This window comes from Dipodomys spectabilis, unplaced genomic scaffold (genome assembly GCF_019054845.1).
Source record: "Dipodomys spectabilis isolate Male_0828 unplaced genomic scaffold, ASM1905484v1 ptg000335l, whole genome shotgun sequence".
NCBI lineage: Eukaryota > Metazoa > Chordata > Mammalia > Rodentia > Heteromyidae > Dipodomys > Dipodomys spectabilis.
Genome location: NW_024871012.1, coordinates 165,585 through 178,852, shown reverse-complemented (window position 1 = coordinate 178,852; position 13,268 = coordinate 165,585). Strand labels below are relative to the sequence as shown.

At 42.6% G+C, this 13,268-nt stretch overlaps 1 protein-coding gene across 1 annotated transcript in view; it reads right to left on the bottom strand.

Moving 5' to 3' along the window:
• The window catches only part of Ostf1 (osteoclast stimulating factor 1), a 51,784-nt gene that overhangs the window by 15,738 nt on the left and 22,778 nt on the right, over nucleotides 1-13,268 (bottom strand). The window contains exons 2-3 of the mRNA XM_042665609.1: nucleotides 11,713-11,759; nucleotides 3,013-3,063 (exon numbers count right to left, since the gene is read on the bottom strand). Coding sequence (XP_042521543.1) covers nucleotides 3,013-3,063; nucleotides 11,713-11,759 — 98 coding nt within the window. The remainder of the gene's footprint in view (nucleotides 1-3,012; nucleotides 3,064-11,712; nucleotides 11,760-13,268) is intronic.

Here is a 13,268-nt window from a genome sequence, read left to right as displayed (position 1 = left end):
AAAGTAGAAAGAATATTCTAATAAATGGTTCCAAACTGTATGAATCCTTTATTTGTAACCAATATGGTTCCATAAATCCCATCACACCCAGTCTCTCTAGATTATTTTAAAATAAAATTTGACATCATTTCATCTACAGCTGTTTCAATATGTAAGGACATTTATTTATTTATACGCTAGTACTCAGACTTGAACTTTGAACCTTAAACTCTCACTTGATTTTTCACTCAGGGCTGGTGCTAGACCATTTTAGACACATGTCTACTTACAAGGACTTTTTGAAAGATAATGATCACACCTTAAAAGTTTCACAACCAGAATTCCTCAATACCGTCAAATCTCCAGGTCAATATTCAAATTTCCTAATTGGTCGACAATTTGGGATCCCAAAGAAGGAGCACACATCTTTCGAGACAAAGGCTCCTTTCCGCCCTGTATTCTACCTCTTGCAACATACCTGTTGAAGAGCCTTGTTCTGTAAAATTTCAGTCTAGATTTTGCCTGTTATTATTATTTGCCTATGTTATTAGGCATATGCTACTTCTTGTCTTGTCTCGCCTACAAATGGATAGCTGATTTTAGAGGCTGAGTTAGATTCTGCTTTTAACATTTTTACTAGGGTTATTTTATAGGTAAGGTCAATTTCTTTCTTTCTATTTTGTTTTTTTCTTTTTTCCTGTGGATTGTGGGTCTTAAACTCGGGGCCTGAGAGCTCTGTCCCTGAGCTTTTCTGCCCAAGGCTAGCACTGGGCCACTCTGACCCACAGTTCCACTTCCAGTTTCCTGGTGGTTATTTGTACTTTCCTGCCTGGGCTGGCTTCAAACAGCAATCCTCAGATCTCAGCTTTCTGAGTAGCTAGGACTCCAGGCGTGAGCCACCAGCCCCAGGCTTGGGGTCAGTTTCTTTAGGGGAACACCATGTAAGGTGTGGTTGGCTCTGCTGTTGTGTGGTTGGTGTGTCACCGTGGGTGACTGCCCTTTGGAACCATTATTCACACGAGTTGCACAAGGGGGCTATTCTACCTTTCTTTCATTTAAATAACTAGCACACGTTGTAAAAACAAACTTTCCTCACCTCAACTCTCACATTACTCAAAGTTAAAGTTGATGGAGGAAAGACAGTAAATGCTTGTCCCTTCGTGCTAGTCAGTTCCTTTAGTGGCGGACAGAATAAAACTGCGGTTCACTAGCATTCCCTCACACCACAGACCACAGTGTAACATTAGGAACTCATAAAGCTGGCCATTGTTGATGTATTCCAGTTCCTGGAAGTTGTTGTCCTAAATGATACTCAAACTCTTCAGTCTGGCCAATGGAAGTTGCCATTTAAGCTAATTCCTAATTCCTGAGTCCTTTCATTAATGTGGCCCTTGTATCCTTCGGGGCTTCTTCCTGCTTTTTATTAACAGGATGTGCTGGGTTTATCTCGTACCTTTGTTGCCCCATATCCAAGGCTGGCCTCTCTCTCTTTTGCTTTTTTATTTATTTGTTTGTTTGTTTGGAAAGGACCTGGGCACTGTCCCTGAGCTTCTTTTGCTCTACCACATCAAGCAACAGTGCCACTTCCAGTTTTCTGGTGGTTAGTAAGAGTCTCACAGGACTTTCCTGCCCAAGCTAGCTTTGAACCATTATCCTTAGATCTCAGCCTCCTGAATAGCTAGATAGTAGGCGTGAACCAGTGCCGGATTCAAACATCTCTTAAATAAACTTTTTCCTTATAGTAGGAAATAACATTTGTGATGGTAGTTTTGGTAGTTTTTAGGCCCTTTCAAAGAACTGAGAAGGGACATTTTTCTTTCCTTTTAGGTAAAATATAAAATATTTCCAACTCAAATGAAGGGTTACTAAGTTTCTATTCAACCTCCAGGATCTTACGTGTGTGTGTGTGTGTGTGTGTGTGTGTGTGTGTGTGTGTGTATCCTTTCTCCCAAGGTGAAAATCAACACTAATCTAATGGCTCATTTTTCAGAACCAAGATGCATATGCAAGATCTAAGAATTAGCAAAATAGCCACGCTTCCTCAACTAGATCATGACTGAAGTTTCCTTTCCTTTTTTTAAACTAGCTCTTTTTGTCCTTCAAATGTATTCTAGTAGTCAAACTGCTGAGTTTTAAAGTCATTTTAAATACCTTCTTCTCTGCATCATAATACCAATTGCCAAGATATTCTTAAAGTCACTTGATACATTCTACCTTTCATGTTTAGGAATTTTACTAGTTAACTTTATAACTATGTAAATGTTTATAAGCATTCCAAAGTTCAATCTTCAAAACAAAGCATAATTTTTCAAAGTCCTTCTGTATATTCCTGCCTTCCCTTCCTCCATATAAAGAAAACTAATTTAGCCGGGCTCTGCTGGTTCATGGCTGCAATAGTAGCTACTCAGAAGGCTGAGATCTGAGGATCACGGTTCAAAGCCACCCAGATCAGGAAATGCTGTGGGACTCATCTCCAATTAACCACCAGAAAACCAGAAGTGTTGCTACGACTCCAAGTGGTAGAGCCCAGGGACAATGGCCAGGCCCAAGTTCAAGCCCCACAACTGACAAAAAAGAAAAAGAAACTAATTTAATAACTCGCCCTTTCATTTTACTTTGAATAGGGGGAAACAGATGTATGTATCATATATATATATATATAGATATATATGCATATATATATTCTCCCACTTTCCCTTTGATAATAATATCAAAAACATAATATAGACATTGTTTCACCTTGCATTTTGTTTGCTTAAATTTCTCCATAACAGCATTCCCGTTTCTTTATTGTAATTGCATAATACTCTGTTTGTGGATATAACATAACTCATTCGTCTAATTTTCCTTTTTATCAACTAAAGGCCTACTTTCAGCCTTATGATACTATAAATTGTGCTAAATTCAACAAATTTCTGCACAAGTATGTCAGTGTACATACTCGTTAAATAAGATTACAATTTCATAACTGCATATTAGCTTCATTATAACTGTAGAACATACATAATATTACAAAACATTAGCTAGGCTTACCATGTCAGTAATGTAGATAATATCACCTTCTTCAAAGTACAATTCATCTGGCTGAAAGAAAAAAAAAAATATTTGAGTCCTTCTGCTTTTTTATGAATTAGAATATGATAATGCCTTTCCCACACATCTATTTCATATTCTTCTACAACAAAAGCAAGGAGTGTGTGTGTGTGTGTGTGTGTGTGTGTGTGTGTGTGTGTGTATGTGTATGTTATCAAATGAGAAACAGATTTTTTCATTAAGTTGCTCACTTTATTCAGAGTTGGTAGGACATTTGTTTTATACAGCCAGAACACACGTAGCCTAAGTAGTTGGCTAACTCCTTAGAGTTGTTTGTGGTCTCTAGACTGTCTAGGTAATTGCTTTCTATCTTTCAGATCTTTGGCTTTATTAATGGCTGAACTATATATCAATTATCCACCCATGTAATTTCCATTCTCTCTGAGCATGAGGAGACTGGATGATAGTATTATTAAAATAACTAGATAGCAACTATTGGTATGCTTTGTGACTGGAATTCTAGACATTTATCATTTTCTGAAAAATATACATGCTGCCAGATGCCAGTGGCTCACATCTGTAATCCTTGCTACTCAGGAGACCGAGAGCTGAAGAGTGTGGTCCAAAGCCAGCTGGAGAAAGAAGTCTGCACTCTTATCTCCAAGTAATCACCAAAACGCTAGAATAGGAGCTATGACTCAAGCATTAGAGTGTTAGCTTTGAGCAAAAGTGCTCAGGGACAGTGCCCAGGGGCTGAGTTCTAGGCCCAGGAGCAGAAAAAAAAATGCAGAGGACAAAATTCCACATAAGATCCCAATTGTGCATGCAACATGTATAGAAATTTTTCCAAAGTTTCTACCATGAAGAGCTGATCATACTAGTGGTGAAATATCTTGAAAAAAAGACTTGGACGTTTCTGATTATGTAACTATTCCTTACAAATAAAAACTACACTAGAAAAACTAGTTCGTTCATCCATTCATTTCTCTGTTTGTTTATTTCCTCTTGGTAGCAGATTGGAATAAATAATAAATAAGACTCAGCATTAGTATTTACTTCATTTCAAAGGTAATCTATACGATTACTGTTCTAATTTGTTTTGACCTGAGTACAAGTGAAGACCGTATTTGCTTGAAGCAATAGCAATATATGAATATGTAAATCAGATAATGATTAATAGCATCTGGCCCAAACAGCTGAATTTCTTTAAAAGACAATTCCTAAAGCATCTGTTTCATTTACACTTTGATTTACAGAGACTCTACTTCCACACAACAGAAACTAAATAAAATTAACCTCCTAGAGCTGATGAGGTGCATCATAATTTCATTTGAATAAATATTTCAGAGAAAGGAAATTAAAGACCTCTAATCTGTCCCTAAAATGTTTTGATGATTGAGGAGCAGTTTTACTACCAATATTTGATGCCTGCAGGAAGTGATTAGGGAAACAATTTCCTTTCATACTTCTTTTAATTATGCCTTTATTATCTTTAATTATTTTCTTTAATATCCGCCATGGTCAGACAGGCTGTAGAGATGCATTCAGTACCATAGCATCCCAGCTACTCTGTGACCATCCTCCATACGGTGAGGGTGGCCTTTGCTAGGAATTTTAATTAGACTGTACCTCTCCTTCAGAAGACACGAAGGTATGGAAGGGGAGAATGAAAGAAAATGGATGGTATTTCAGGAAAAAACAAAAACAAAAACAAAAACAAGGATAGATGTGAACTGCAGCTTTTTCCTAGAATGACTCCATTTCCTGGAGTTACTTAAGATGCCTTGATTTCCGGCGTCAGAGCTGTGCTGGACTTCTTTTAGTGTAAACTTGCTCACTTATGTCTCCCTAGATCTTCTACTGCTGCTTTCAGGAAAGGAAGTATCTCGCCCTGTGGTTTCACCCTCCTACCACTGCAAGAGACAAGTCCAGCTAAATTATTAGTAGTAGTATTAGTTTATTATTTGAAACAGTGGAGGTCTGAACCCCGGGCTTCGTGCTTGCTGGGCAGAGTGGGTTGTTTTTTGCTTTATTTTGTCATCATCCTGCCAGTCTCACCCCTCCAGGCAGGCCTGGACTTCTGTCTTTCTACTTAGGCCTGCCTCAAACTACAGCCACAGCTGTGTGACACCACAACCAGCTTTTGTGTTGAGATATCCGTTTGCTGCCTGGACTGGCCTTGAACCTCAATCTTCAGAATCTCTACATCCCAAATTTCTAGGATTACAGATACAAGCTACCATCCCTGGGCTAAATTCCTACTTCCAATCAGATCACTCACTCTTAACACAAAAAGAAACATTATAAAAAAAAAGTACCCAACAAATCATGCTTGTAATCCTAGCAATTCTGGAGGCTGAGATCTGAGAATGGCAGTTCGAACCCAGCCTGGATAGGAAAAATCCATGAAACTCTTTATCTCCAATTAACCACCAAAGAGCCAGAAGTGGAACTACGGCCTTGAGAAAAAAACAAACAAGCAGACAAAGGCAGGGATAGCACCCAGGCCCTGAGTTCAAGCCCCACGACCCCAGCACCACCAAATACACTGAATACACACATGTACAAAATCACCATGATTATTATTCTCCATGACGCTAATAGTGAAGTCCAGGGAAAAGGGAAATAACTGTCTAATGGTAGTGGGTTTCATTTGGGGGACAGAGGTTATCACCGTCCACCACTCTGACTAGACAGTATACACACCACTAAGTAGTTTGCTTTCAAATGGCTAATTTTATGTCATGTGAATTTTACCTCCATTTTAAAAGTGCAAAAATGTCAAAGCTAAAACTCAGTGTCTGTGGTTTGATAAGCTGCATTATTTGGAAACCAGTGCCAAGAGCAATCATCTGGATACTTCTTCGTGCTGGTGAATGGCTGCAGCTCTGATCCATACCGATCAGCCACTGTCATATCCCAGGTGAGGGTAGTGTTTCAATGAAGGCCACAATAGGGGTCAATTTCAGTCACATAAAAGAAAAGGTCTTCATAATTTTTTTTCAGACTGAGGAATGATCGTGGCCAGTTTATTTTCTTTTCATCAAAAACTCCAAGAAGCACCACGCCACTACCTGCAAAGAAGCGAGGGGTTGTTTTTTCCTAACAGGACTAGAAAGGCAGTCTCTGAAATTCTTCAGAATGCTGAAGGTCACAGAGATAGCAAAGCTGATTTAAAAATCAGATTTCTACCTACAATATTCACTTTTTCCATTAAGCAACCACCAGCAGGACACTCGATATAAATTATTCACTGAGGCTCTACTTTGAAATTCCTGGCATCTTGTTGATGGGACAGAAAAGAGAAAACCACAGCTCGGTGAAGTGAGCCTGTCTCTATTTTCAGCTTGCTCCCAGGTTTTTAATAGCTTTCCCCTTCCTCTCTCCTTGAAGAACCATGGGATATCAGAACAAGAAAGCTCCAGCACTAGGTAGGTACATACTTGGGGATATATTCTCATTCCTATTGTGTATATTCCAGATTAACATGGCTCCCGAAGCATTACTCTGTATGTGTGTGTGTGTGTGTGTGTGTGTGTGTGTGTGTTTGTGTGTGTATGTGTGTGTGTTCTGGAACTGGGGCTTAAACTCAGTTGGCTTTCTCATTCAAAGTTGTGGCTTTCTCACTCAAAGTTGTTGCTTTACCACTTGAGCTATATTTCCACTTCTAGCATTTTGCTGCATACCTGGAGATAAGAATCTCTTGGATTTGTTAGCCTAGGCTGGCTTTGAACTTTGATCTTCACACTTCATGAGCCAACAGGACCTGGCCCAAGGTGTTATTTTTGTTGGTTTCCTCAAGTATATATTCTATGGGAAGCTTACAGAAACCGTTGATCTTTTTCAGATTTGGTAACCTTAAAGGCCCCAAAAATTAACAGAATGGAAAAACAAATTCTCCACATTTTTCACTGAACACTTCATTATGTTTATCAGGTGTCAGGTGCACCTCTGACCTCGACAAACTTCAACAATACTGAGGAGTTGAGCTATTGTGACTGCCATACAGTTCAAGACCAGAGAGCATGTGACAGTCAGAATACTGAGGCCCTGCTGGTAAGCCTACCAGGGCTCTCCTACAGAGACACATCCTGCACAGCCATTATTTGCTGTCATGCTAATCACCATTGATAGGGTTCAAAGCTGATAGTCTTGGAAAATATCTGTCATTCCTTATTCCCAGTCTTTCCCACAATAGTGGGATAGTCCAGGGCTAGAGGGTGGCAAAAGTGGTCAAGCACCACCAAGCCTAGCAAGCTAGACACGCAGCACGTGTTTCCTCTCCTACACAGAAGCTAGATCTAAAAATCACTAGGACATGATAAGTCACACACAGTGATTGTCTTAGGAGAGGAACAAAGGTGTAATGCCTATGTGCATGTCAGCATACAAAACATTTATTGAGCGGGGTAGGGCCGTGCGTCGCCGCTCTAAAAAAAAATATATAGTTATTGAAATGAACTCCAGGAAATGGAAACAAGAGGGGTTTTTTAATTGCGATTTTTGTTTTCTTTTCTTGTTGTCTTGTTTGTTTGTGTATTTGTCTTTGGGAGGAATGGGGGGGGGGGAGGAGGACAGAAATGGAGGGCAAAGGGTAAAAATGGAGTGGTGCTACTCACCAGACACTATGTTACAAATGAACTATACTGGGAGGGGAAAAAAAAAACGGGAGAAAATGAGGGAGAGGGGTGACACTGCTCAAAAAGAAATGTACTTACCGTAACCCCCGCATACATCACCTTTACAATGATTTTTTTTTTTAAATGAACTATTCAACTTGTAGGTGGGGACGGGAGGGAGAACTAGGGAAGTATGAAGGGCTGATATGGTCCAAAAGGAAATGTACTCTTTACCTGACTTACATAACTACAACCCCTCTGTATAAAAGCTAGAGGTCTGGGCTCTAATTCCTAGTCAGGAGGTCGGGGGGGGGGGGGGGGGGGGGAGAGGGGGGAGGGGGGGGGAGGAGATGGGGTGGGGAGAAGGGAGTAATAACACAATGAACAAAACCAGCCTCATCTGGTCCTCAAAACAACCCGCTAGGTGTGGCTGGGTGAGGGTGCAGTATCCATTTCACAAGCAGACCCACAGACGTTAAAAGAATGTGCTGCCGGCCTCACAGTGTGGAGCCTGGCTGGCCTGCTACCTCAGCTTTGGGATTCCCATTCTAGAACGCCTTTCCTTCATAATCTGTGCTGCAAACGCAGTGCAGCTCCGCAAAGCCTTGCTGGGGTCCAGATGGTTTCCCTCTGACATGGACACTCCCCGGTCACACCCGGCCAGATGTCTCTGCACTGGTCTATCCAGTCCAGACTGGTCCCTGTGGGACACTTTATCAGATGGAGGGCTGGATGACGTCAGGATTACCTGCCTTTAAGTACGACAGGTGGGCTTTAAGATGACAAATGGACTTCTGTGAAGAACCCAGAAGCACAGGCGGTATCATGGTCTACCTGTCCCAAGGATCATTCAGATGATGCTATCACTATCCCCTGCTGACAGAATAGTCATTAAAAACAAGCCGTAGGCTAGGCACTGATGGCTCATCCTATAATCGTAGCTACCGAGATCTAAGGATCAGTTTGAAGCTAGCCTGGTCAGTAAAATCCATGAAACTCTTACCTCCAGCTAAAGACCACCAAAAAGACAGAAATGGAAGTGTGGCCTGAGTGGTAGAGCACCTGCCTTGAGCAAAAGCTAAGGGGCAGCACCCAGACCCTGAGTTCAAGCCCCAGGATCAGCACACACACACACACACACACACACACACACACACACACACACAGAGTCCAAAGACTTTAGGTCTTCTTAAAGTGTTGCCTATGTTGGCAAAAGGTCCTTCATCTCAGCCCATCAATCTTGCCAGGTCCCTATGGGTTTGAGGAGGTAAGATCCTTCCCCAGGGAGTTATGGTGTCTTTGTCCCTCTAAAAGAAAATGGCTGCCAGACACAGTGGGAAAAGACCAACCTGAGCTTCCAACATGTCCACTAGGAATTCTCATTCAGAAGCGAATGTGAACAAACCCCGTTCTGGGGCGATATTCAAAATTTAACATCAGGAACACATGCGTAGTTAACCTAGGGGCTCCCTGGCCCATCAAACTGGACCTTTCAAGATCTGGATTTAAAGAAGGGAGAAAGTGAAGCCTTATAAGCTTCCAATCACAGAGTTAACTCTGAGGTTGATGCCTTTTGTGATTCGATTTGAGAAGCACATAGGGCTTGGAAAGGCCATTCCTAACCACAGTCTAGGATCCTCCAGACAATATGTTCACCTTTCAAATTTCTCCTATACATTCAATAACAACTAAGAATTTATTAAAAACAAACAACAACAACAAAACTAATGGAGAAACGCCATCTCAGAGCCAAACTGAAGGTAAATTAATTAGTATACCAGGTAACCAGAACTAAGTGTTACACTTCTCAATACAACAACCACTGCTCCTACCACCAATAATAACAATCACTGCTTACTAATAACTTCAGCTGTACACATAATACATAAAACCCCTGAAATACAGGGTGCTGGTGATGTTCATGCTTGTGATCCTGCCTACTCAGGAGGCTGAGTTCTGAGGATCCCAGTTCAAAGCCAGCCTGGGTAGAGAAGTCCATGAGACTCTTATCTCCAGTTAACCACCAGAGAATGGGAAGTGGCGCTGTGGCTCCAAGTGGTAGAGCTCTTAGCCTTGAGCAAAAAAGCTCAGGGACAGCACCCAGGCTATGAGTTCAAGACCCACAAAGAGAGAAAAAGAAAACCTGCCTGAGTTTACACAGTACACTGAAGTGCTGAAACACGGGCCAAGTCTTGGGTTAGAGGTGGAGGAGGTAAGGGAAGTAAAGTGGTTTGAGAAGGGTCTGTGGAAGAGGAAGTAGTTCACAGAGCTTAGAATGAGCAACACTGTAGGTCCAGCAATGGTTCTGCTATGGGTTCACCAGGAGTCAGATCTCATGATTCAAGGAAGGACTATGAAGGGTCATACCCTCCATTGGATGAAGATTTGAGGCAGGTGGTAAAATGGAAGCCACATTTTTAGGAAGATGGGTCTAGCAGAGAATGAAGACAAAAGGAGAAGCTGGTGTCTGGATGAGAAGAGACATAAGGCCAGGGAGAACCAAGGGGGAAGGAGGAAAAGGTCACTGAGAAAGGACAAAGGTAATGCTAACTGGGGGCAGAGGGGAGAACACATCAAGAATCACTCCATGCAAAATTGGTTAACTACTTGTAGAAAACTAAAGCTACATCCTTATCTATCACCCTGCACCAGAATCAACTAAGATCAAAGACCTCGGAGTCAAAGCAGACATTCTGAAAACATTACAGGAAGTACTAGGAGAAACCCTAGGTCTCCTTGGTACAGGCCGAAATTTTCTTAATAGAGACCCAGAAACACAACAAATCAAAGAAAGGTTGGACAAATGGGATTGCATGAAATTACAGAGTTTCTGCATGGCAAAGGACACAGCTAGCAAAATCAATAGAAAGCCCACGGAGGGGCTCGGAAGGTGGCTCAGTGGTAGAGCGCTTGCCTTGCATGTCTGAGGCCCTGGGTTCGACTCCTCAGCACCACATAGCAAAAAGAAAAAAGCCAGAAGTGGCGCTGTGGCTCAAGTGGCAGAGCGCTAGCCTTGAGCTGAAGAGCTGAGGGACAGCGCCCAGGCCCAGAGTTCAGGACCCACGACCGGAGCCCCCCACCCAAAAAAAAAGGAAAAGAAAAAAAAAGAAATGGACTCGTTATCTTGCCCATGTAATTGTAACTCCTCTGTACGGTATTCTCACAATAAAAAAAGAATCACTCCATGGAGTGGCCCAGGAGGGCTGATGGTCTTCCCATCCTTCCCCACTTCTGCCCTCCTCGGGGCCCTGGAATATAACGAACTCGATGGGTCAATCAGGCATGAAATAACAGCTCTCACAGGAGCCGGGTTTGCAGAGAGCTGCGGGGTCTGCGCGGTGATGGTGGACCCTGCAACAATGGAAAAGCCATAGAGCAGAAATAGAAGGAAGGACCACTAAGAGAGGGTCACTGTTCTCCATGAGATCACTGGTGACTCGGCGGTGTCAGCGTGAGGGGACAAGCAGTAGGGAACGGACCACAGGATCTTCAGGCCCAGATCACAGGACATACAACCCGGGGGCTGAGCATGCGCATCCAGATCACAGGACATACAACCCGGGGGCTGAGCATGCGCATCCAGATCACAGGACATACAACCCGGGGGCTGAGCATGCGCATCCAGATCACAGGACATACAACCCGGGGGCTGAGCATGCGCATCCAGATCACAGGACATACAACCCGGGGGCTGAGCATGCGCATCCAGATCACAGGACATACGGATCAACCGGGGGCTGAGCATGCGCATCCAGATCACAGGACCTACAACCTGGGGGCTGAGCATGCGCATCCAGATCACAGGACATACAACCCCCCCGGGGGCTGAGCATGCGCATCCAGATCACAGGACATACAACCTGGGGGCTGAGCATGCGCATCCAGATCACAGGACATACAACCTGGGGGCTGGGCATGCGCATCTAGGGCCAGCAGTGGGAAGTGAGGAAACGCTCATTCCTGTGACCTCACCGAACTTCTATCCAAGAAATGGCAGGCCAGTGACACCAGTGTAAGAATCTACCTAAAATCGCCTGACTTTGTTATGCCAACATAAAAGTTACAAAAACAGAATACTTACAGTTCTGGGTTCAAAGGTATACAGAGCCCTGAAGACTTTGACTTGTCCTAAAAGGAAAGAAAAAGAATATCTGATCAACTCTTTCACTTCTCATTTTGTTCTAAATTGTATTATCCATTATCTCCATCAAAATTCCCTCACTAAAAGCCCTTGAAAGAGTGTTGCAAATGAAATGTGTTTTCTACCTAGGATGTACTTTGTTAAATGAATGTCAGAGGAAGCATACATCACTGGGGTAACTTTATTCCTAACAGCAAAAGGTACATCCTTATTTATAGGTGTCTTCTTTGTAGATAGAGTGGGTGCTTCTAATACTAATATCCAAATTTAAAAATACAAACATGAGCTGGGCACCAATGGCTCGCACCTGTAACCCTATCTAACCAGGAGGCTGAAATCTGAGGACCATGGTTCAAAGCCAGCTTGGGCAGTGAAGTCTGTGAGCCTCCTATCTCTGATAAACCACCAAAAAGCCAGAGTGGAGATGTGACTCAAGTGGTAGAGCACTAGTCTTAAGCAAAAAAGCTCAGAGTCAGCTCACGCCTGTAATCCTAGCTACTCGGGACAGAGATCTGAGGATCATGGTTCAAAGCCAGTTTGGGCAGGAAATTCCTCAAGACTCTTATCTCTCATTAACCAACAGAAAACCAGAAGTGGCGCTGTGACTCAATATGGTAAAGCACTAGCCTTGAGCAACAATCTCAGGGAGAGTGTCTGTGCCCTGAGTTCAATCCCATAACCAACAACAAAATAAAAGCTCAGAGTCAGTACCCAGGCCCTTAGTTCAAGCCCTAGGACTGGAACCAACACACACAAACACACACACACACACACATCAACAAAAACACTTGCAGCAATTCACATTGCTTGAAATTTTTTATGTCAATCAGTTAGAATTTTATCTTTTCCAAAAGAAAGTAAAATACCATGGAGAAATAAATCAAAGAATCTGTTGAAGAAACTGTGATTTCATGAAGTCTCCAGAGAAGAGGATAAAATAACCAAGCAAAGAGAACTCCACAAGAGCTGTTCTCTGTTCTACAAGCAACGCTTTATTTTCAAGCCTGTCTCATTGGAGTACCTGAACCCCAACTTGCTCAATTTCCCAGTGCCTCCCAGTGCCCAAGATAAACACATTTGCTAAATGAGTAAGGACCCACTCAAACATCAGTACACATTGAGGGTGGATATTAAGTGTTCTCATCAAGCTGGGCACTGCTGGCTCATACCTGTAAGCCTCGCTCCTCAGGAGGTTGAGACCTGAAGATCCTGGTTCTAAGCCAACCCAGGCAGATAAATCTGAAAGGCTTTAACCAGCAAAACGGTAGGAATAGAGGTGTGGCTCAAGTGGTAGAATACCAGTCTTGAGCAAAAAATGTCAAGCAGGATGTCAAGGCCCTGAGTTCAAGCCCCAGTACTGGCATTCTGGTGCAAATGTGCACACACACACACATACACAGAGTGTCCTTACAAATGGCAAGTATATCAGAATAGGTTAGTTTGATATAGTCATTGTACAAAGCATACATAGATCAAGCATCATGTTGTACACCATA